The following is a 25311-nucleotide window of genomic DNA, read 5'->3' on the forward strand; positions in this document are numbered from 1 at the left end:
AGCTCATGTATGTGATGACGGCAGGGACGTAGTTTTGTCACGTATAGATCTTTAGTGCGCTTGCATAACTGCGGTGTGAAACCAAAACTTACCGGATCAAATGTATACAATGTCACAAAAACATGAACCTTGGTCCGGACTTTCAGGTGTGAAAACGCCCTCAGTCTAATCAATACACTGAATAGTGCACTTCCCTCATGTTAGGCCATCTACTGTATGAGTTTACTTATATAATCAAGTTAAACTAAATTCCAATTTCAGCTTTAAAATATCCCAACGCTTGAACTGTAATATAACATTATCACATACCTGGTAATGAAAAAAAGATTTTTAAATTATGAAAGAAGTCATGCTGAGTTGAATCATGAAGTATTATCAAGTGAGAGGAAACATGTGTGCCTTCACCCAAAAGGAAAAAACTAACAAAAAAACGCTCTTCTTGTGGAGCCTGGTTCCCCAAACTGACTTACCAAGAGGCGAGAAATCATTATTCAACAATAACATGAGAGACCAGTTTAGGGATTTAGAAAACAAGGCGGGATTTTCAATTGGGATCTCATTGAAATTAGGGAAAGCAGCAACACGAGATCAAACAAACAGGCAGGGACTTGGGTAACTCACATGAGATTTTCTGCTAATCCCACAAATCAGTAAAAGTAGCACTGAGCCCTCAGCGGGACTACCCGCTGCTGAAAGAAGATCACTGGGTATCAACAATGCTTGGTTTCAGATTATGCATAGAGAAACACACAATCCGTGTGTAAAAGCTGCTTCGTCTGACTTTAGCTGTCGACGCGTGATGACATGCTTTGCCAATCTGAACCTCCCAGACACCGGTATTATTTCCTCTCCATTTGGTTATCCATTTCAATCATGGATGACAAGTTGTGATTGGCACAGCTGTTTGCAGTAAAAGGGATCAGGCCAGTAGTGTGACTCGCTAAGAAACGGAAAATTATTCATCACCACACCCCTCCAATTTATATTCCATGACCTTTTTGGAGCATACTGTATTGCACTGAGCCTTCATTAATGAAAACAGCAGGTGTCCTTGTATATGGAAGTTGTCTTTGCTCTCACAACCTCCCACTTTCAGGACTTGTCTTTGTGAGTTACCTAAAGTATTTTATAGGCATTACATCCTGCCATGTAACTTTTAATTGGAGATGTACTGTAGATCTAAAGAGCTCCAATCCCCTGAAAGTCTATTAGTTAATTTTTCTCGGAATCTCTGAAAACTGACATCTTGGTGATATAGTTCTTATCTGAGAGCAGTGGCATGTGTGTGTCATAAACACACACACACACACACACACACACACACACACACACACTTCAAAAAACAAACAACCAAGACATTGAAAACCTCCGTAGAGTCCCACAAAATGACAAGCACTGTAAGAAAGATGGAAGAGGCATACCTCTGACAATTAAGTCTGCTGCTGCCGAGACAGTGTCAACTTCAGTGTGTACCATACACACATACTTCCCACAATGCTTTAGCTGAATGTTCCTCACCATCAGGTCACCGGCAAATCCCTAATGACAAAGAACACATTTGTAGAAAAGTCTTGCAGAGGAAGAAAAACACTAAAAAAAGTAGCACAGTCACACAAAGAAAGTATGGAAATCCTCAGAACACATTCAATTTCTTTCTCAGTCATATGCAGTAAATCCTCCACAAAAGAATATTGGAAGAATTCAGCACAACACTACTAGAAAAAAGATGAGACATGAGAGTCTAGCAGAACAAATTAATTCTGCTTTACGTTGTAAGAAAGGCTACAAAAATGACAGTGTTTTTCTTTGGACACGTGTTTGTTGTGTTTAGACTTTACCCTTATGGCTCAGATGAATGACTTACTGTTAAGTGCAAAATGCGTACACACGCGCGCACACACACACACACACACACACACACACACACACACATTTTTTTTAAACTTTTTTCCAGCAAACTACAGCAATTCAGAAATCAGTCCCTTTATGTAAAAAGCGAAGGCAAGTTAACAGCTGTTGCAATTATGTTCACTCTGGAAATGTCAGTGCTGTACAGCGACTTCAGTGGGCCTGGTGTGTGCGATCAGAGGGAGCATAAATCTCGTAATTACAAACATTTAAGCTCCTTTGTTCGGGGAGAAATTAATTGATTTGCTCATACAGTGAGATCACCTCCGGGAATGCAGAAATGAAATTCCTGTTTGCAGGTATCTCCCTCAGACAAAACACACAGTAACATCTGCTGGCATCTGTGAATTAGGTGTATACAGTTTCTGACACATTGGCTTAAAGGTTAAATCCACCTTAAAACCTTACTATTATCTTGCCATTCGTTCAGTCTTACCTTCTTAGAGGAATAGTCTGACATTGTAAGAAATTCCCTTCTTATTCACTTTGTTCACTTTCTTGCCGAAATTCCATGAGAAGATTGACACCACTCTCATGTCTGTGTGTTATAGAGCTAGAGCCAGGAGGCAGTTAGCCTAGCTTAGCATAGAAACTGGAGGCAATATCAAAAAGTTGCCTATCAGCACCTAAAAAGCTGACATTTATATCTCTAAATCAATTTATTACCCTTTTTCCAACGTCAAATGTTTCCCAATTTCAAATGATGTCCCCAAAAGAAAACCTTGTCAACATCTGTTTGATCTAAAAAGATACATTTCTCTGTTTGTTCATCTTACTTCAATTTTATTGCTGCAAAATGGGATTGTCATGCAGACAAACTGACCAACACATGTATAATAATAGATCGATACTTCTCTGTGGCGTCTGTGCAACAATACAGTATTGCCAAGTATTGCCGATACTATGCTGTTTCGATTCCCCCCCCACCCCTACTAATAACTAGGGGTGACCCCCGAATATTCGATGCTTCGATTGGAGGAGCCTGATTCGATTGCCAATCTCACAGTGGAATCTGCGCAGAGGCGTAAAGCCCAGATCAGACCAAAGATCGAGACGAGACGAGTTGAAACTTGCAACGTGCCGGTCTGCGACGTTATGAAACCTGCCAGTTTACACCAATGAGACGAGACGACACGGTGTATCATCTCCATAGCAACGACTCTTTGTACTTCCGTTCTAACTTTTTTTTAGCTTTTGTTGCATCTGAATATAAATGTGGATAACGTTAGTGATAGCGAGATGCTTGCTACAGTTGCATTCATAGGAGAGATGAATCGGCGATAACAACACTTTATCTCTCGGATTCCCCGCTCGCTGGCGCACGCTGAGCCTTCGTCCAAATCTCTGCCATTTCAACCAGTTGACACCAGTTTGTAACACAGAAATGAAATGGATTATGGATACTTTTATTTCTATAGTTATGAAACGAGGATCATGCAATTTTGGCTATATGGGGGTGCTCAATTTTTGATTTTCAATCAGTCAATCAATCATCATTTACTTATATAGGCACTTTACAGCAACCAGCAGGTATCCAAAGTGCTTTACATCAGGAACCAAGAATAAAACAACATACCATACAATAAAAAGAATGAAACATAGAAAACAGTAAAATCAGAAAAGGTTACATAGAAACAGGAGGAGGAGAGGGAAATTGTCACACCACTACTACGTATTAAAGGCCATTCTAAACAAACAGGTTTTGAGTTTGGATCTTTTACATATAACTACCTGTTTTCTCCCAATAATTTAATATACAGCCTATTATGATATAAATATCAACATATTGCTTGCGTGAATAAATCCAACCGCCCCATTTCAGATTTAAGTTTCACTTTCCATGATTGACATGATTCGACGATCAGTCAACGATAGGCAAGGCTTGACCATTCTGATGTTAATTCTTAGTCGGGGACAACCATTATACATTATATCTTGTTGTTTAATCCGTAAAGAAACCATTGAGCCAAAACACATTACATAACCCTCCCTCTGCAAATTGTGAGTTTAAAAAAACAATGATATAAAGTGTTTATTAGTGAGCTTTAGAGGTTCTGGTAGATGGATTTTGGCAGAACTGTTTACAGTCTTTATGTATGCTAAGCTAACCGGCCGCTAGTTTTACCCACAGACATGAGAGTAGTATCTTCTTATCTCTCAACTCTTCAAAGCAAATAAACATAGTTCCCAAAATGTTGAACTATTCCTTTAACATGTTGTATCTTGTTTGATGAATCCCTACACAAACAGTAATGCAACAACAACAATTTGCTACTATTTCTTAGCAAACAGCCAGATGTAGTGACTTTCCTGCATATCCTGAAACACTGCTGTGGGTAAACTTGCAATGACGTGTGTCATGACCAAGGTTATAATCGTTAACGAAAACGAACAAAATAACGATAACTAGGTGGGAAAAAACATTGTCGATAACTGAAATAAAAATAAAAAAGACGCATTACAAAAAAACGATTAACTAAAACTGTAATGTCTGTTTGCAAAACTAACTAAAATAAAATAAAATGATCGAGTAAATATCCTTAGTTTTCATCTTTGTCGATGTCTTTCATAGAGCAAATAACGTTATATCTTTCCGACTGTGACATTTCCCGTAGACATGTATAGTTTCCGACTGGGAACCCAGAAATTCCGACATTCCATGTCAAATTGAACACAACATAGTCCATGCCCCTCGCCTGGCATTATAGCGGTACCGAAAGTCAGAAGAAAGCGGCAGAGTCCTATTTGATTATGACTGTGTCAGATAAAAGCAAGTGCTTCGCAGTGGAAGGTGGTAAAATATCCCACGAATTTGAAAGTAGCCTACATTTGAGAAGCGTGCACAAGGAGGCTAACCTAGCTTACCTTAACAAGGTAAAGGAGAACGCAAAGCCCCCTTTCCCCGAAACAGAAGCTAACCCCGGTAACGTTACGGGCATGGATGTATGGATACAGGGCCAGGCAGCATGACGGAGACAACCACAGGACAGAGAACACTACAGGAGGGCTTTCACCGGCGACCCGATAGCTGCTGGTTAGTAAATACACAGGAACACCAAAAGCTTGAGGAAGCGTGGGTTAATATGTGCATTGATACTGGGATATCTAGCTACACAACTGTTTGAGTCGATTGACTTCAAAAAGTTCGCCACTTTACTCGAAACCAAAGTTCAAAACATCTGTTGATGTATGTCTTCTTTAGTCTGTTGGCTATTTAGGTTTTTTTTCCTGGCACACATTACTAACACATTTTGCACTTACTGCTGCGTCTTGTGTAGACTGTTTACATATCTGTACTCATCATCATATGTACATTGTTTGTACTGGTGTTATAGTTGAATACATTGTGAATACATATTTCTAAAATTGTATGATGTTTTTGTTGAGTTATTATTACACAATACTTTTTCTGACCTTTTTGAATCCCCCGACAAATGACCCATATTACAAAAAAGACTAAAACTAATAAAAACTAAACTAAAACTAAGCATTTTCAAAAAATAAAAACTAAACTAAACTAACAAACCCACTTTTATAACTAAACTGAATTTGAAAACAAAAAGTCAAAACAAAATAAAAATAAAAACTAATGAAAAATAAACTATAATAACCTTGGTCATGACACTGCAAATATGTGGGCTGTGGGCTTTCTATGTACACAACACAACACCGAGTGGGGGCATTTTGACTCATGTTTAACTCCCTCTGAATCCAAACTGTCAGTTGTCATTTTTACATTACTTTTTGTGCTGGTCAAACAAAAAGGGATATACCGTCTTAATAAGTCAGCCTTAGAGGTGTTGGTAGGCATCATTTTGAACTTTTGATTTCAATTTTTATGCTAAGATAGGCTAACTGCCTCCTGGCCCTAGTTAATGCACAGATATGAGAGTGGTATTGATCTTCTCATCAAACTCAGAGAGAGAAAGCAGATTGTCCAAAAATGTCAAACTATTCCTTTAAGATGATGTACATATCTGTTTCTGTGTAATGTTAGTAATCATCAGTAATGCTTTACTATCATTGAATAGCTGAAGTGGGTCTTCTAGTAGTTCTTAAGTACTCTTCTAGCAATTTTTAATCAAGGTTTTTGATGAAAAATGTGATGGTTGAGAAGCATTCAAATTCAATGCACACTGACTTTTATATGAATATCATAGACTATCATATAGGTCAAATCCTTGGTGGTGATTTTCTTTGCCTAAAATCACAAAGAATAGTTTTCACCCATATTATAAAGTACGTACCCCTCCAATCATCTCAAAGTGCTCCTGCCTGCTGAAATCAATGGCTTTCCCGTTGAAAAACCACTTGAAGATGGGACTCGGGGATGAATCACTAGACACCTCGCATGGCAGCACAAGGCTCTGTCCCACGGTGGCGTCCAAACTCAAGGGTGGGACTGTAATCTTAGTAGGCTCTACACCAATATGGAAGCAAAAGGGAGAATTATTTGTTACTGTATGCAGCACTGTATCTCTATAAAATTCCAGCAAAATTAAGTGATAAAGCATAATTTGCCCAGAATAATGAGACAGATTCTGCTCTATCAGTGTAATTAAGTGACCTTAAATAACTTCACTTAGAAAGCAAATGCCTCTCATAACTCAGTAATGAATAATTAAACACACTGCAATCACAATGTCAACTAGAAAGTGAAAGAAGAGTCTCTATAATCATCATTATTTAAACACCCAAATCTGAAAATGCCACGCTAGCTCTTTTTAAATTAAATGTTAGTGACAAAATATTCCTCACTCACAGCTATAGACGGCGGTGGATTGCCTTACTCTGCTACATGAACAATAACTCACAGCTGACAAAACCATAGATGACTTATACATCTGTCAAACCGGCGGGAACATAAACCGCCTATATTTTTCATTATCAATTTCATGCTTGAGCTAGTATTTTCTCCCCTTAACAAAAGTTTAAACCCTTGGTTTAAAAAGGTACAGTAGTGAAAACCTGTGGAGAAAAAGAAGAAGAAATACCTTTCACCACCAGTGTCCCTGTGCTGCTGGATGTTCCAAAACGGTTTCTGGCCAAACATGTGTACCTGCCTCCATCAGATTTGGAGATGTTGGTGATACGTAGAGTCCCATCCTCCATTATGGTCTGTCTAAGGAGAGGGACAAAACTGAAACACCCCATCATAAGTTCCCCAATTCATTAGTTTTTGATTGAATGAAAAGTCATGATGAGAATCAAGTTAGAAACTATTTCCTGGCTGAGATGTGGCGTCATTTCTCAAGCCATTTGAAATTTTTTTTCCCCCCATTAAATCATTTTGAATGAAGGCTTTAGAATATATTCCAAAAGTATATTTGCACGCCTCAGAAGATAACAATTAACTTAGCTGAAGCAGAACAGATTTGCTGTAGGTCAGCATAGTATTGACAGCACACTAGCTTAAATGCACATATTAATTGGATACACAACCGGCCACCAGGGCTGGGCAGGACAGTGAAAGGAAGAGGAGATCAGCACTGGAAAAAAGGCAATTTGAATGGGATCTTTACCTGCTGCCTTATCGCTCTACAACACGTGGAGATAGTATCAGCATCCTATAAGCCATTTCTGAATAGTAATAGCATGAAGACATAAAGAAGCATCTCACTTGGAGAAAAAAATGGTCTCATGGGAGAAATAAAGTGGGAGGCTGATGAGAGCGCTTGAAAGAAACTAAAACAACACTTACACAAAGGAATTTTGACCCCATTGTTGTCTGGTTGTAACAGCTTGTGACTTACTTTCATGAACTACATTTCCCTTTGTTCTAATATTCTCTAGTGAAAATGTGGCCAATTAAAGGCATACTATGTAACTTTTCCCTCTTCGGTCCCCCTACAGGTTGTCTCATTGGACGCGGCTGTACTTCCAATGAGACAACCTGTAGGAGGACCGAAGAGAGACAATTTACATAGTATGCCTTTAAATGAGATTTTCTGAAAGTGTGAAAGTATTATTTTTTTACTCCAGGGTGTAGGTTAAAGTAAAAAAATAAATAAAGTATGTACATACATACAAAACAAATGTTATGTTGACACTAGCCTTGCTTTGCCAGACCTTCCTCCACCGCGGAGCTGCGGAGGAGGGTCTGGCTAGTCCACACAGCACTCCGGGATGGGAGAAAAACGTGCTCTGGTTTATTGGCATTTCTTTAAACCAATCACAATTGCCTTGGGCGGTGCTAAGCACCGGGAAAATCTGCAGTGCTGCGGCGAAAAAGCCTCGGGAAGGAACTTGTTTTGGTGGAACGTGTGTACGTTCAAAAGTTTTTTTAGTCGTGCAACAGAAAACTCAGATTGGCCAGATAGTCTAGCTAGCTGTCTGGATTTACCCTGCAGAGATCTGAGAAAAGGTTAACCACCAGGCGCCCAGATAGCTCAGTTGGTAGAGCGGTCGCCCATATATAGAGGTTTACTCCTTGATGCAGTGGGCCAGGGTTCGACTACGACCTGCGGCCCTTTGCTGCATGTCATTTCCCCCTCTCTCTCCTTTCATGTCTCCAGCTGTCCTGTCAAAATAAAGGCCTAAAAATGCCCCCAAAAAATAATGGTTAGCCATTGTCCTCATAAATAGACCAGAGTTTTAAATGCCAACACAAAGGAAGCACAAAGCAACGGAATTTCCGGTGGCAACGGAGCAATCCCGGAAGTGGAACGTCGTGGATATAGACTATGTTAACACTAACCCCTCTTAAAATATTTTTGTTTCTCATCCTCTCTGAGAGAAAGTGCTCTGTGCTTGACCGTTTGTTTTTGACTGATGCAGGACCTTTTGTCAGCACCAGTGTTAGTAATGCAGGCATTCCTTTCCTTACAGCGCCAACAGTCTTTACCAATAAGTAAGCCTGCATGTAGCCTGAGAGGCAGGGCGAAAAAAGTATCCCTAATGTTCATTAAGCTCATTGCTTCCAGCTATATATATCTATGACTTAATGACGGAAGGCGACTTAGATGAGTATATTATCTCATTAGGACTATGGTAGCAGGAGAATGAGACGCTGTTCAGAGAGAGTTTATATAAATATACAGTTTTTATGGCGCCTTGGTTCTACACGGACAAGTTGGAAAGCATGTAAACATATGCATAAATGAGGCAGATAATGCTCTCCTGTTGTGACATTTGGATTGAGTAAATCAAACAGAAATACTGTGAGCAGCCAGCACAAAAATCAAACAATTTTACAATGGCTAAACATTGGAATAAATATGTATTCACTCGGGCCGAGCTGAGACCCAGAGAGCATGTCTAACACAGGGGGCTTTGCGCTGATTTAGTGACAAAAATATCAAACACTGACTGATGGAGGCGCACTGAGAACATGACCTAAGGGGCAGTGAGCTGCAAAACAAATAGAAACGTGAAGAACTACAAACTTCGTTATGCTGGGAATTTCTATTCTTGTCCTAATGCGCTGACTGGGTAAGCCTGGGTAATTCTTCTCCCCTTTCCTCACGACTAGCCCATGGGGAACTTGATTACTAAACAATCCCAATGGTCACATGTTGAGGCAGGTCCAGTGAGTTACATAGAGTCTATGGAGGTACGGCTTTACATATTGATCTGAGCCAGAGCCAAAAATAAAAGGACAAAAGGAAAAAAAACAGCAAGAGAGCAGATATAGACTTTATCTGACACATAAGCAGCATGCATGACGGGCATGCTGCTTATGTGTTAATGTGATTAAAACTACGAAATTAGAGTCAGCTGATGCTATACAGTGTTGAATATGTACATTTAACAGCACTCTGGCCAGATTGTCACGACTATTTCTCCCTTTTCTGCAAACTTTTTAGCATCTCGGGTTTGACTGTTGATAAATAGAGATGATTTGACTCTCAAACCACTGTACTGACATTGTTGTTGTGATCTGAAATAAGAAAGGTAATTGAAAAACAATTGCTGGCTACATCAGATAGTGGTTTTCCAAAGAGAGTGGACAGCTCTTACAAAATACAGGAGCAGGAGGAGGAGAATCTTCAAAATGAATGAGCATGAACTGTATTAACCAAAAAGATTATTATTGTACACTTTGCTTACGACTTCTGCCAGCGAATTTAAGTAAACTGCTAAGGTTTATCTTCCTGTGTTCACGTTGGGGAGTCACATTTATACATTCCTACTAAACCTTTAAGACTCAACAAGTTTTTGTGCTAAAGAAAGAAAGTCAGTCAAATAACCTGTACCCTGGATACAGCTGTTTAAGGCAAGGACTTCCCTATTTGAAACTATTTCTAGTGAAACTAGTTTTAGAAAGACAGTACAAACTTCCTTCTATGAATCCCAACACTCAACTCAATCAGGAGATGATGTCTGGAGTTTAACTGACAAAAGGCTAGTACTACATTGCACAAACTTAAGGCCCCCTGCACGCTGGCTGCGTGGAGTGTCAGCGGTGTGGTGTCCGTTTTTATTTTGACTCCCATGTTAACAGGTTAGAGCTTGCACACTGCCTGCGTGACACGCACGTCTCAGGCGCAGCTTGAGCCACAAAGAAAACGTGTGTATGGTGCTAAAACAGTTTCATAACTATTTGCAACTTGTAAAACACAATTCACAAATGAATACAGAGTGATTTGTATTCGTAAATCTGTGTTGTATCTGTGCCTCTACTTTGTGACTTGTGAAACACAAGTCACAAATGAATGCAGAGCGATTTGTATCCGCAAATGCGTATCTGTGTCCGTGTGTCTAATTTATAACTCGTATTTCATCATTTGTAAATGAACTTAGTATTTTTCAATGTAAATATATGTGTAAATCTCCTTCTATTTGTGTGGGTACTTTTGAGACTGTTTTTCCGCGCCGTTGTTGCCACTAAACAATTCGTGTCTTCAGTGACGATCCCAGCACTCTCCAGTAGATGGCGATAAGGCAATACTTATGGATGCCAACTGCTGTTAAACTACATCAAAGCCCATGAAGAAGTCTTGTACATTTTTTACGCCTTTTTGATGCTAATAAGCCATCACCTCCTGTTAGCATTCCATTGACTGCCATTCATTTTGACGTCACTTTAACAGCGAATAACTTTACATCTGAAGCGTTTAAAGACTTTATTTGTCCATTGTTTCTTTCTAAAGAAACACAACAATGTATAAAAGGCTCCATTACCTTGTATCTCACGTTATGGCTCCGTAGCAGACGTTTTTGTAAAAATAGGCTAACGATTGTGTCATAACCACACGACTTACTGTCCCATAGTAGAGGAATTACTGTATAGTACAGGAGAAGCTCGCAGGCAGTTTTGTCTCACATTAGCTGTTTAAGTGTAATTACTAATGTTAACTAGCATTTTAGTTAGCAATAATTAGCCTGTGCCTATATTATCTCCTTACATATACCTACGCTCTCCATCTCTGCTAGATTGGGAATGATTGAGATTTCTCTTGGCACAGCTATCAGAAGACTTCCAACTTTCAGACAGGTTGCTCACGTCACATTTACGTCGTCTCTCTCAGTTTGAGGCTGCGCAGTAACGCTCAGCTATCACCGGAAAAGTGCTTCTAATATCCTCCACTGGTCTCCGTCCAGATCAACGGGATCTGTTGGTCCATTCTTATATACTGTCTATGATTTTTTCAAAGACGGTTGGCAGAAACTACTTGACATTCCTCCAGGTAAGTTGATATTATTAGGACTTTGTCGTCAAATAAATTACATTTATGTTTTCAGCATCATTGTTGCAGTGCATTTACAATTTGCTTTGTGTTGTTATGGCAGCAGTGACAGTTTACTACTTTTTGGAGCGTGCTAACGTTCACGTTCTTGTAGCCTACAGCTTGAACAGCTTGAACTTAGCTCGTTAAAGTCAGCCCTGTAACATGTGCTTTGCCTGGTCTTTGTATGGAATGGGCAGTCTGAAATGTTATTTAGCACTCCTTAAACCTGTAGGCGAGCTAGTGAATATATTTGGTATCATTTGAAACTAGACGATCTAAGAAATCCATTGATACCAACCATGTCATGCTTGTCCATAACAGGGATATATAAAATAAGGTTCCAAAGTTAAGCCATTTTCAAAGGAGTCTCTCTCACCTCAAGAAATCAGAATAAAAATAATGTATCATGTTTTACACTGTAGCTGTTGCCATAACTACATATTTCAGATGATGTTGCAAGTTAAACTACAAAGAATAAACATTCAACATTTGCTCGACATATTGTAACCATGTTTATTAGTACAGTAATTGTCATGCACCAGGTTAAATACATGCTTCTCCTGTAAGACAAAATGTGTGTGCAGATGTACACCCTGATAAAAAAAAAGATAGTTTAATCACTGAATCTGCTATGTTTTACGGATCTGACTGATCAGATGCTGTCCTGAACACCTGTTTGACGATGTTTACCTCGACCCACAAGACTCTCCTCACAGTATGAAGGTATTGTGGGACAGGTGCCATACTTCTGCCAAGCGATGGTCTGAAGACAGCACAGCAGCATCAGGAAAGATTCAGTATCCACAGGATGACTTCTGTGACCTGAGAGCCTACATTACCAGCTGACACATCCTCAGTAGAAAAGAAACCCTTTAGACTGGTGGAGGACATCATCTGGACAGTTAACATGTACTACTGTGTGCATTATGTATACACACTTTATATTTCCATTTCATTGACTATGAATAAAGTGCTTTATTTCTAAGCAGGGTTTGGTCATTTTAAAGTTTAGTAGTAAGGCTCCTTAAGGTGCTTACACACCAACCAGACGGCCGACCGTCGGCAGAAAAGGCAGTCGGACTGATCAGTCGGGTCCCCGAGGTGCAAAAAATGCCTCAAAACACACTGAGGCGACGCCGACTTGAGTGTACGCTCTGCGCGTGCGCGAAATATAATACGTCTCCATAGTAGCAGGCGGTGCTTCTCTGTATTGTTTCCCAGAAAATGAAAACTGGCAGCTGATTGGACAAACGGGTCACGTGGGTTTTTTCTCTGGAAATTCACAGCCATGTCATAGTCATGGCGGCTTGTTCAGAATACAATCTCATATTGTACTAAAATAGTTAAAACGTGTTTCTGAAAACATTTTAAGCGAGAAATAGGCCGTGCAGTTGCTGAATCTGTCTTCATTTCAGATCAACAAAGGTCCGTTAAAAAGATTTTCGTCAGATTTTGAGCGGCTCATCCACTCGCCATTTCCGGGTGAGTCCCGACTGCCCTGTCTCCGACTGAACATGTCGGGTCGGCCCAAATGAAGGCCGACGGCTCCTCGGACGGGCGACGGCACGGAACACACCGAACAGACTCGAGTCACCGACCTCGCCAGACGGTCCGGCGGCCGATAATCGGCTGTGTGTCAGCGCCCTTAAGTGTTATATTTTTTTTTTTCACAAAGACTGTAATTGCACTGTTTATACAGGTGATATGTCTGATTTAATGCATGTAGAAGGGTCAAACACTAAGTCCATTTAACATCCTGACTATAAAAATGTAATCCTTTAAGACCGGTAATAGTGACAGTAAGCAACACATTTGTTTAAAAGTTCAACTTTATGGTTTGACAGATGACAATATGAATAAAACAAAAGTATTTTGAAAGGGTATTAAATCTAATCTTCAGCTTGAAAAACATTTCACAGCATAGATATGACAATAACGGACAAATAAAAACTTCAAGTGAAAGTCTCTAAGTTACTTTGTGAAACAAGAGTCCCTTTCACACAGCCTGATCAATGTCTATGGACACAGTACAGTCCTTACAGTAGCAGTTGTATATTTCAAACTGTATTTAACCCGGTGCGTGACAATTACTGTACTAATAAACATTTACAATATGTCGAGCAGATGTTAAATTTAAATTCTTTATAGTTTAACTTGCAACATAATCGATTGATTCCTTAGATCATCTAGTTTCATATGATACCAAATATATTCACTAGCTTTACAACTGGGCCCACTAACAGTTTAAGCAGAGCTTAATAACATTTCAGACTGCCAATTCCATACAAAGCCCATGTTATAGGGCTAACTAACGAGCTAAGAACGTAACATAAAGCAAATTGTAAATGCACTGCAACAATGATGCTGAAAACATAAATGTAATTTATTTGATGACAAAGTCCTAATAATATCAACTTACCTGGAGGAACGTCAAGTAGTTTCTGCCAGCGTCTCTGAAACATTTAACAAGACTTCTTCATGGGCTTCTATGTAGTTTAACAGCAGTTGGCATCCATAAGTATTGCCTTATCGCCATCTACTGGAGAGTGCTGGGATCGTCACTGAAGACACGAATTGTTTAGTGGCAACAACGGCGCGGAAAAACAGTCTCAAAAGTACCCACACAAATATAAGGATATTTACACATATATTTACATTGAAAAATACTAAGTTCATTTACAAATTATGAAATATGAGTTACAAATTAGACACACGGACACAGATACGCATTTGCGGATACAAATCGCTCTGCATTCATTTGTGAATTGTGTTTTACAAGTTGCAAATACTTATGAGACTGTTTTAGCACCATACGTGTGCATGCTAGAAATAGAACCGACGCCTATTTTTCACGCGACACCCAAGCGTGTCGGAAGCGTTTCCAGGCAAAATAGAATAGGAAAAAATGCTTATGTCATTTTGACACAAATACATTTAATAAATGACATTTTGATGTTTGAAAATTTCTAGGTTTAGACATAAATACAGATATAAATGTAATTAAAAAAAATAATAATAATAATGATCAATTTTCAAATATTGCACCTGTCAATACAGAACAAAATACTACTGACGTTGTCTTTGCTGTAATCAAATCAGTATATATTTATGTTTATCAATGGGAAACATACATGTGTACAGACAAGGCTAGCAGCAGCAGCACCACGTCAGACACATTTACTGACGTGCAAAGACATAGAAAACGCCAGTCTACAATGTCCCTGTCCGGTATGCTATACTGTATGCCTGTGTGTGATCTATGATGGAACCTACAACTGTTTTGACCCTGTTCGCTAATGTTTTGGTGAGTATATTGTAATCCGTATTTAATAAACTGATTGGCCTACAACTATAGGGCAATCCATCCATCTCCAAACGGACGAAGATGGATGGATTGGCCTATAGTTGTCCAGGTTGTTTTTGTCGCCCTTGTTTTTATAGAAAATGGTAATGACTCCTTCTGAAAAAGAAGCCGGAACATTTTGCACACGCTCCATATTTTTAAACACAAACAACAAAATTGGAACCAAATGGTCCTTAAAAGCACCATGTTGGAGTTTGTATGAAAAATAAAGCTCTCTGGGAAACTTAGTATGAAAGAAGGAAAATCAATTCATAGTGCTATACAAATAACGCTGCCTTGCCTTGCCTTAAATTATACATTTAGAAACAGCTAATTGGTCGAAAAAAGTACAGGTTTCAGACAAGACAGAGAGACAGACTGAAATCAGTCTGCATTGTTCCTCTTGCCCTCTTTATTTCAAAGTCTCCCTATGGGAAGTTGTTGTAAGTCACTAAAGTTGCTGCCTGAACAGACCAAGGCAGCTCTCAGAGAAAATTGATGCTATTAAGTTAATTATACTGCTTGAGAATGGCAAGTGTTGTGTGTCTGATGCTGTGCACGCATACTGAAAAACCAGGTTACAGGCTCCAATTTAGTCATTAGGGTAAAATAATACTATCAACAGTGGGAACTGAAGAGTTTCTGTTTGGAAAGGGTTACATCTGAGCTGGAAAGTGATTTTCACTGATTCTTAACACCTGCTGAACCGTTCCTGAAAACTGTTGTTGAGCGTCTACTTCTCAGACCTTTCTAGCAGTTACCCAGCCCAGCCCTTGTTTTTCTAAACCTACATCAACATTTACCTCCTCTAACTCCTTCACCGAACATTTAATGGAAGCAGCTCTCATACTGTGCTTGAACTCGGTGGGTTCTTATTCTGTGTATTAGTGTCTACTAAGGCCGAGTGCAACAACAAACCGTTTCTTTTAGCTCGCAGGTGTTGCCTCAGACCCTAAATCATGAAATGGTGTGGCCAGTCATGTAGCCTGACAGAGTTTCACTGAAGGATGTGGTAAGATCGTTTTACTTTATGGTTTTCACAGAGAGAGCGTCCCTGCAGGATCTCTGGTCTACATCCAGCACTTTGACTGCCTTGAAGAGCTGTGAAACCATGGGACACTTTGAAGTTTCAAACAGCTAAATCATATTGCACTCTTTATCTTGTGCCTCAAAAAAAATGGAGTAGGGGTCCTCAAATGTCCTCATTCATCCAGTAAAAAGACAAAACTACTGAATGTCAACAGAAAACCAACATCTTTTTCTATGCGAAGAATAAGGTGTCTATCTGAAAAAAAAAATAAAAATAAAAAAATGGACCATGCAAGGCTGTGGTATTAAACACGTCTGCTTGAGCAGAGACATAGATAACAATGAGTCCTATAAATGAAAATGACAACATGAGCAAACCCTTTAACAGATGCCATCATTAGCATGAGCAGCGGTGCATACAATACCCTACCTCTTGCTGTCCTTCAGGAGTTTGTCCTCTTTCCACCAGGAGATTGTGGCCCTGGGGGAAGCGTGGGGGCGACACTCCAAGACCACCTCGCCCCCCCTTTGGATCACTGTGGACTTCTTCACGGGCCGCCGGCTGAAGTCCGGTGGGGAGGCTGAGGAACAGGCACGTGTTAGGGCCATTTGTTTTGCTTTGTGGGACATCCGTGCATCAGCAAAAATGTCTAGTGCATCACCAGCAATTATGGGAATTATATTTCACCACCAGACTGGCTCATTGTATGAAAGAATTATGGAAATGAAAGAGCAAGGCCATTGCTCAGTGAGGAGCTAGTTCAGCCTTTTATTATTTATTTATCATCTTTCAGATAGAAAGCACTTTCATTTCAACACAATGAACATAAAGTACAATATAGCTTAGCCTTGCCTCTACATTGTATCATTGTAAATAATACTAAACAAATAATAATACTAGGGCAAACCTTCTAAAAAAAATCTTACCTACAACCTTGAGCTCAGCGCTGGCATAGAGAGCTCCATGTTCACTCTCTGCAACACACTGATACATCCCAGCATCCAACAGACTAATCCTAGTTATGGTCAGTCTACCAGCTTCCACATGGATCCTCCCCTGCAAATTACGCCAGCTTTATAATGTTTGACAACATATTTGACTGATTTATTTGTATTTGTTTTGCAAGATCATCATCATCAACTTGTATTTAGATCATCAGAGGTGCAATTGAGGGCAAGCCCTCATTTTCTATGTACCCGAGATTACAGAAAATAAATCCACAATAGAATTTAGAACACAAACAGTGCAGAAATTGTAAAATACAATTACCGGAGTAGAAAGAAGGACAGTAAAACAATTATGTGAAATCAAGGACATAATCAAATAAATAATAAAGAATCAAGAGAAAATCAAGAACATTTAAATTACAAAAAACAATTACAACCAGAAACAGGACTATTCAACACCATTGCTCTAAATTGCCTATATGTCGACGACATGAGAAAGATGAATGCAAGCTTTTTAGATCATTCTCAGCCTTATTAGGTTTCTTAGGTTTTCAATTCAGCATTCGCTATGCTTAAGAGTTGTTACTGAATTACTTCTGAAGGATACCTTTGCAGTATTGTTTGAGAGAATAGTGCATTCTTTTGTGTGTACAATCACAATAAGGGTTCTTACATTTTCTTAGAAATATCAAATCTCAGTGTTACTGGTAGTGTCTTACCTCTGTTGTTAGCGGCTGACCGTTCTTCAACCATTTGTATGCAGGCCGAGGCTTACCGATGGCTTTACATTCCCACTGCAGATTAGCATCAATTGCCATATGAGCATCTTTCAGTGTCTGGACCCAGTGCAGATGTTCAACATCTGTGAAAAAACACCAACAAAAATGTCAACACCGGGCGCCTGGGTAGCTCACTTGGTAGAGTGGGCGCCCACATGGAGAGGTTTACTCCTTGACGCAACAGCCACAGGTTAGACTCCGACCTGTGGCTCTTTGATGGATGTCATTCCCCCTCTCTCCCCTTTCATAACTTCAGCTGTCCTATCAAATAAAGGACTAAAATGGCCACACACAAAAAAAACAAAAACATATTACAGCTATATGTAGTGTATATAATGAGTAGGAACTAATTAGCTTAATGTTATTGATAATGGTATACTCCTAAATGACTTTTTGGTGACATATGCATTTTGGAGCGTGCATACAGCAACAGTGTTGAGCAGCTTTTGTCAAACTGGGTGTTTGCTCTCAATGTGAAGTAAATTCCGGTCTAATTTTGATGGCTGGAGTGGTTTCGGGTCAGATTTACATACATGAAAGGCCATGGCATATTTGTTTCATTCAATTTGCGCTCTCAATCTGCGTGTAATTAGTTCCTGATTTACTGGAGCTGCAGCTCATTACGCAGTCAGTGCCTGGGACTGACCTGCAGGCGCATTGTACAGTAGGTGCAGTTCATGGATAAGAGATCACCAAATTCAGAGCAGACATGAAAATAATATAAAGTAACACGATTCCAAAATTCCATTTATTGATAGGTAAATTATTTATTAGGCTGCAGTTCAACCTCACTGGAGGAAAAAAAAAGAAACTCATTAAATTTCAAAAAAGCCTGATCTGTCGACCTTGCATTATAACAGCAACATGGGGCAATAATCAAAGAGACACAAGAAAATATAACTAGAAAATCAGAGGGGAGAAAGCTGAGAGAGAGAGAGAGAGAGAGAGAGAGAGAGAGAGAGAGAGAGAGAGAGAGAGAGAGAGAGAGAGAGAGAGAGAGAGAGAGAGAGAGAGAGAGAGAGAGAGAGACAGAGAGAGAGAGAGAGAGAGAGAGAGAGAGAGAGAGAGAGAGAGAGAGAGAGAGAGAGACAGAGAGAGAGAGAGCGAGAGAGCGAGACAGAGCGAGAGAGAGCGAGAGCGAGAGGGAGGAGAGAGAGAGAGAGAGCAGAGAGAGAGAGAGGGCGAGAGAGAGGGAGACAGAGAGAGAGAGAGAGAGAGAGAGAGAGCGAGAGAGCAGAGAGAGGGAGAGAGAGAGAGACAGAGAGAGAGAGAGAGAGAGACAGAGAGAGAGAGAGAGAGAGAGAGAGAGAGAGAGAGAGAGACAGAGAGAGAGAGAGAGAGAGAGAGACAGAGACAGAGAGAGCGAGAGAGCGAGACAGAGCGAGAGAGAGCGAGAGCGAGAGGGAGGGAGAGAAAGAGACAGAGCGAGAGAGACAGAGAGAGAGACAGAGAGAGACAGAGACAGAGAGAGAGAGACAGAGAGAGAGAGAGAGGGAGGGAGAGAGGCAGAGAGAGAGACAGAGAGAGAGAGAGACAGAGAGAGAGAGAGAGAGAGAGAGAGGGACAGAGAGAGAGAGAGAGAGAGAGAGGGAGGGAGGGGGAGAGAGAGAGAGAGACAGAGAGAGAGAGAGAGAGAGAGAGAGAGAGAGAGAGGGGGGGGAGAGAGAGAGAGAGAGAGAGAGACAGAGAGACAGAGAGAGAGAGAGAGAGAGAGAGAGAGAGAGAGAGAGAGAGAGAGACAGACAGTTATGCAGAAGGGAAAAGGGTAGAGGTGTAGTGCATACTGATGTCTCACTACAACACTACTGAGGTAAATGTAGCCAAACTGTAATTGTCTTAACAATAATGAAGGGATTTCACACTTACTTGATTGTCAAGTTCTCCTATTGATTAATCACATGACATTGTTGTAGTCATTTTGCTTTGTCTATAGCTTGCTCTGTCGTTTGGTCGGTTGGTTGGTCCACAAAAATGTCCCCTGACACAGTTTTTGCCCTAGGAGGCTTAAAGGTCAAGTGTGTGTTTGTGTGTGTGTGTGTGTGTGTGTGTGTGTGTGTGTGTGTGCGAATGCATAAACACACGGATGCATGTGCTTACGTGGGAGCAGCTCTTGCGAATTCACGCTTACTTTTATGGACCCCATGAAGAGCAGCTGTTGCCCTGGTAACAGCTAATGGGGATCCAAATAAATACACAAAACAAAAATCAATCTGGGTATATAACATGGACTCAGAGTGAAACCTTGACAGCCACATCAAATCAATAATCAAGTCTCCATACTATCACAGTAATATTTGGAGGATTCATGTCCATGCAGGGCCAAGCTTTTATCTCCAGCGGGTTGGACTGTTGTAATGGTCTCTTTTCAGGTCTCCCAAAAAACTATTCTCAAACAACGGAAAGCAACTGCTGGGTCCTAACCCTTACCCTAACCCAGCAATAAATCTCTCAGTGGTTTAGGACTTCAATACATATCTGACCCTTTTACCAAATGAGCTCTGAATGGAGTCCAAATTAAGAAGCAGCATGTAGTTTACTTTGGCCCTCTTTCAGAACTGGACCAAACTTCCAGAAGATATAGGATTTGGCCCAACTTTAAATACAACCTTTGAATGTTCTCCACTGCCTGTGACTCAACCTTTGGCCCCAATCACTATCCACACTGCACTTGAATTTATTTCAATTCTTTATATTTCTAATTTCTTTAAAAAGGGTTTCTATCTTTTATATTTGTGTTTGAATGTTTTGGATGGCTTATCTCAGAGGTGTCAAACTCAGCTTCACTGAGGGCCACACTGGAAAATGAGAATCACATCAAGGGCCAGATGTATAGTTTATAGACATGTTTTTATTTGAGAGAAAAGTCAAATAACCTTTTTTTTTATGATTCTTTTTTGGGCATTTCCACCTTTAATGGATAGGATAGCTAGATATGAAAGGGGAGAAGGCATGCAGGAAATTGTCACAGGTCGGACTCGAACCCTGGACCTTCTGCGTCGAGGAATAAACCTCTACAAATGTGTGCCTGCTCTACCAATTGAGCTAACCCGGCCACAGAAAAGTCAAATGTCTTTGACCGTATTATTACATGTCTTATATTGTCTTGTCACTTACAGTTTGGGCGACATAAATTCCTAAAAAAAGTCAGAAAAAAAGTTTCTTAGCCATCATAGGAGAAAAAAAAGCCAACGTTGCAAAAACGACAAAAACATCGGAAAAAGAAAGCGTCGGCAAAGCGACAAAAAGTAGTTGGGCCAAAATGTATTGTGAACCCAAATTGATATGCGGGCCGGATCAAAATCTACAAGGGGCCTGATTTGGCCCGCAGGCCTTGAGTTTGACACATGTGGCTTATCTCCTTTTGAATGGAGTATGTAATGAAATAACCTTGCCTTGCCTGACTACCGCTTTTTGTCAACAACCACTTCATGATTGGCACTATTGACATCAATGAATCTATATGCCTCAATGTTTCAATCAAAACAGCAGGTATACAGGTTCTACGTAAAACCAAAACATGTACAGACTGATATCCATCTTTTCCAGTTCCTTAACACATACAGCAGACGGGAACAGTGGAGACTCTTACTCATCTCTCTGCAAATAGAAGACAGTTGTGAACATCCACTGAAGTCGAGAAGACGGTGACTAATTTCAAAGCTTGCAGTTTGACAGCTGGATCCTTTAAATTCTATGGAGGTGGTAGACCTATTCTGACATGAGTACTCTCATTGTCTACCTTACGCCCCTGGTTAAAAGATGTCCAGTATGAGGCGGTAGATCTTTCATGTTAACAAAAAAAGCACAGACAATGAGCACAAATTACCTCCAGATTATCCTGGAATTCTAAGGCTATTTCATACTGAGAAAATAACTGAATTACTTACTAATGATTAATAAAGCACTAGCCATTTTTCCAAGAAATACTGTATTGCTAAATATGAAATAGTACTGATTAAGGAGATAAAAGATTAGCAGTCATCTTCATGAAACAGGAAGCAAAAGTATCCGGCTCTTACTGTGGAATATAAGTTGCCCTCTGGCAACATTTCGTCCTCTGCTGTTTTCGGCTACACACTCGTAGACACCGGCATCCTCCGGGCGAAAATATGGAATTTCCAGAACCCCACTGGAGTGGTTGATTTTAATCTTGCCAGGGAGTGGATATCCATCAGCTCTTCTCCATGAGATAGAAGGCACAGGGCTGCAGAGGTTACACACAAAATGTCACACTGACCACAAGGACTTCAGCCATGTTTGCCAGCCTGTTTGTACGTCATACATTTTACAAAGCAATGTGAAGGGTAGAGCTGCACCCTGCTTATGTTTCTGACACTTACTTTCCTAAGGCAAAGCATTCCAGCTTCACTGATGATCCTTTAGAGACGTGAAGGGTGTCGGGAAACTGAACCTCAATCTTTGGCTCGTATTCACCCATCACTACTGCATGAAGGATACAAGCAAATCACATCAGTCAAAACACAAAACATGGACATGCAGTTTCCTGTAATTCATATTGGATGTAAGAGCCGTGGCGCTGATGACACTGGCAGAGAGCGAGTGTGCGTGTTGACGCCACATACAACAGAGTTTGACTTAGCGGATGGATGAGTTTGGATTACATATCTGCCTCAGCTCGAATCTGAAGTGGTACACATAAACGGTCCTGATGGGGTTTAGTATGTGTGGCAAGCTCCTTGCTGTGCGTGTGCCTGCATGCATTATTGTCAGTGCAGACTACATTTCTGCTTATGTAAATGTGTGCCTTCATGCAGATAGAAAGGGTTTCTCGAATACATAACCCTGTATAGTTCAGAGGCTTTGGGATGGTGCAAAAAGTTGCTCGTAAGCAAAAGGAAAAACAGTGTCACGCTCAAGACAAGCGATTTATCTCTTAGGCTCGCCCCCCCACCGACAGCGTGTCAGTTCAGTGCGCAAGATAACCAGGAAGCAGCAGAGGTGAACTGAGGATGCTTACCGTCTCTCCTCACCACCACAGGGGTTGGAGAACTGATCACGGTGGCGTTGGTCATCATGTTTCTCACCACACACGTGTAGTTCCCAGCGTCTGAGGCTTCAACTTTGGCTATGTACAAGTTGCCCGTCCATTGAGAGATAAAACGACGGGCATCCTGTTGCAGGAAACTCCGCTGTCCGTTGAAAACCCATGAGTATTTGATCTCTGAAAAAAAGAAGGTAAAAAAAAAAAATAAGTAAACAGATACTGTACACCTTCCAATGACTTTCTCAAAATTACAGTAATACCTGCAGTACAGTACACATATTGGAAGAGATATTACAAATAAATGATGAGATATTCTATTTCTCTGCCAAACATATAGTTATAAGATGACTTCAAAGGATGAGCCTGGTAAAATGTTATATTAATTTTGTCAACAAATCCCATATAAAAAGACCAAAACCATCAATTCATTCATTGTACAAAGTACTGCTGGCGTGGCCGAAGCCTAAAGGCAGTTAGAAGGTCCAAAGCTTCTATATAAATAATCTTTACTTTACTTACTTTAGTTGAACAGAATATGTGTGAAAGGTTTAAATCACAAGAGGGAGTTGATCACATTCAAATGATCAAATAACATTTGATGGGATACATTCATGCATTGGCTCCTGAGGTCAGGATGACTCAACAAAAAGGTTTTATATATATATATATAACACAGGACGCTGCAATATAATAACCATTATGATTCTTCAAAGGGGTCAGTGTAATGAATAACTGTAAAACTTCCTTTCATCCAACACTGAGGGTGCATGTGGTCCAGACAAAACCTGAGACCTGAGGTGTGGTGTGAGCATTATTGGAATTTATAAAATACTTTAGTAAAAGTTTTAAAAAAAAAGATCTGTCTGAAAACATGGTAGTCAGGTCAGAGGATGTTTATGAAGTCCTTATGAAACTAAGGCCCTGTTTACATGATGACGGGGGAAAACGACAAAATATTTTATCGGATGTGCCTTTTGTTTAGACGGTGACGGCGTTTTTGGGGCTTAAAAACGCAACCCTCCAGAGTGGAAATCTTAAAAACGTTCCACCGTCGCGTTACCTGAAGTCTGAAGACAGAGGTGTGTAGCGAGACGTGAAAAAGGCGTCCAGGTAGTCGTTGTTACGGAGTAGGCTACAGAAATGATCGGCTCCTGGTATCTAAAAGATTTTCAATGTAATGGCTCAATATTTAAATGATTTCGACAATGTGGATAAGGTTGTTATAGTTCGATGACCATATGTAGGCTATTCATTTGAGCCAGAGTAGGCTACAACGTTGCGGATGAAGAGAAAGCGAGAGAGCAGCGAGGCAGAGGAGGGTCTGCTTCCTGCCTCCTCTGCCCGCTGCCTCTCGCTCTCAAGCAGCGGCTGAAGGGCTGGCGAGTGGGTGCTGTGCCGTGGCTTATCACGGTCGACTGTGCCGGTCATCGTCAGACAAACATGCAACTCCACCTCCTCGTCTTTCCAGACAAGCTTTTGTTGTTCGCTTCGATGTGTTTTGGTTTGGCGCTACTAAGGAGAAGAAGTAGAAGGAAGGTTCTATGCAGGCACGCGGCCTTGGTGGTGCTGTGTGGCAGTGCCACCTAGCCACCTGGCGTGCATACTACATTGAATTTCACACACTTTTGCGTCACCATATGCACGCAGATTTCCCCCCCAAAACTCTCGTCTAAACGCGGAATAAAAAGTGAGAATGCAACGCCACTTTTGCATTTTCTCTTCAGATCGTTTCCGTCTAAACACAGCCTAGATGATAACAAGGCTTGTGGTATGAACACCCAGAGAATGCCAGTCATAGGCTCTGTCCTCTGCCTGCCTTGCCATTTGTCCTTCCACATTCCATCACCTCTGTATTGTTTGTAAAGTATGGATAATTATAGACCTATTGCCTTGACAGTGTTCTCCTTAAAGTGCTAGAAAGGATTCTGCTAACAAGGTTAGGGATATTTTTTTTAACACCAGCTTGTCTTTAAAAGGAAACATGGCACTGATATGTGTGTTTATGCTCTAAAGAAAATACTTGCTAAATATAGAAGCCCAAACTCCACTGTACTTATGTGTGTTATTGATGCATCCAAGGCCTGTGCCAGAATTAATCATGAAACATTATTTTTGAATTGTTTGCTTGTGGCAAGGCAAGTTTATTTATAAAGCGCATTTCAGCAACAAGGCAATTCAAAGTGCTTTACAAACAAACACCAAAGGCATCGAGGTGTTCCAAAGTGTATTCTTAGAATACTAGTCTTCTGCATGCCCATCAGACAAGGAGGGTTTAATGGGGCAAAGTTGTATCTGCTCCGTTTCATGTAAATGATGACGTTCGCCAAAGTGAAGTTATGTCTCCTATTTTGTTCAATGTGTATACGAATGACCTATAAAAACATTTGAATCGGTGTAACACAGCCTATCTTGTTGGAAACTTGGTTATCAATCAACGTATGTGTGCTGATGACCTGGTAATTCTTACTCCATATTACCAAAGGTGTTTTCACACTATGGCAAAAATGATGACTTTCAATTTAATGCCAAAAAGAGTAATGTGATGATAGTCAGAAGAGGAAAGGATATTTGTTTTTCTTATGTTTCACTTGTGTGATGTTCCTCTCATGACATGCAAGGCAAGTATCT

The 25311-nt window shown here is 40.4% G+C and overlaps 1 protein-coding gene across 1 annotated transcript in view; it reads right to left on the reverse strand.

Annotated features, from left to right (window-relative positions):
• cntn6 (contactin 6) overlaps window positions 1-25311 on the reverse strand; it is a 57467-nt gene that overhangs the window by 21777 nt on the left and 10379 nt on the right. The window contains exons 5-13 of the mRNA XM_078247715.1: window positions 22657-22860; window positions 22019-22121; window positions 21698-21882; window positions 17619-17761; window positions 16879-17008; window positions 16382-16532; window positions 6903-7030; window positions 6156-6328; window positions 1422-1539 (exon numbers count right to left, since the gene is read on the reverse strand). Coding sequence (XP_078103841.1) covers window positions 1422-1539; window positions 6156-6328; window positions 6903-7030; window positions 16382-16532; window positions 16879-17008; window positions 17619-17761; window positions 21698-21882; window positions 22019-22121; window positions 22657-22860 — 1335 coding nt within the window. The remainder of the gene's footprint in view (window positions 1-1421; window positions 1540-6155; window positions 6329-6902; window positions 7031-16381; window positions 16533-16878; window positions 17009-17618; window positions 17762-21697; window positions 21883-22018; window positions 22122-22656; window positions 22861-25311) is intronic.

This window comes from Sander vitreus, chromosome 4, assembly GCF_031162955.1.
Source record: "Sander vitreus isolate 19-12246 chromosome 4, sanVit1, whole genome shotgun sequence".
Taxonomy (NCBI): domain Eukaryota; kingdom Metazoa; phylum Chordata; class Actinopteri; order Perciformes; family Percidae; genus Sander; species Sander vitreus.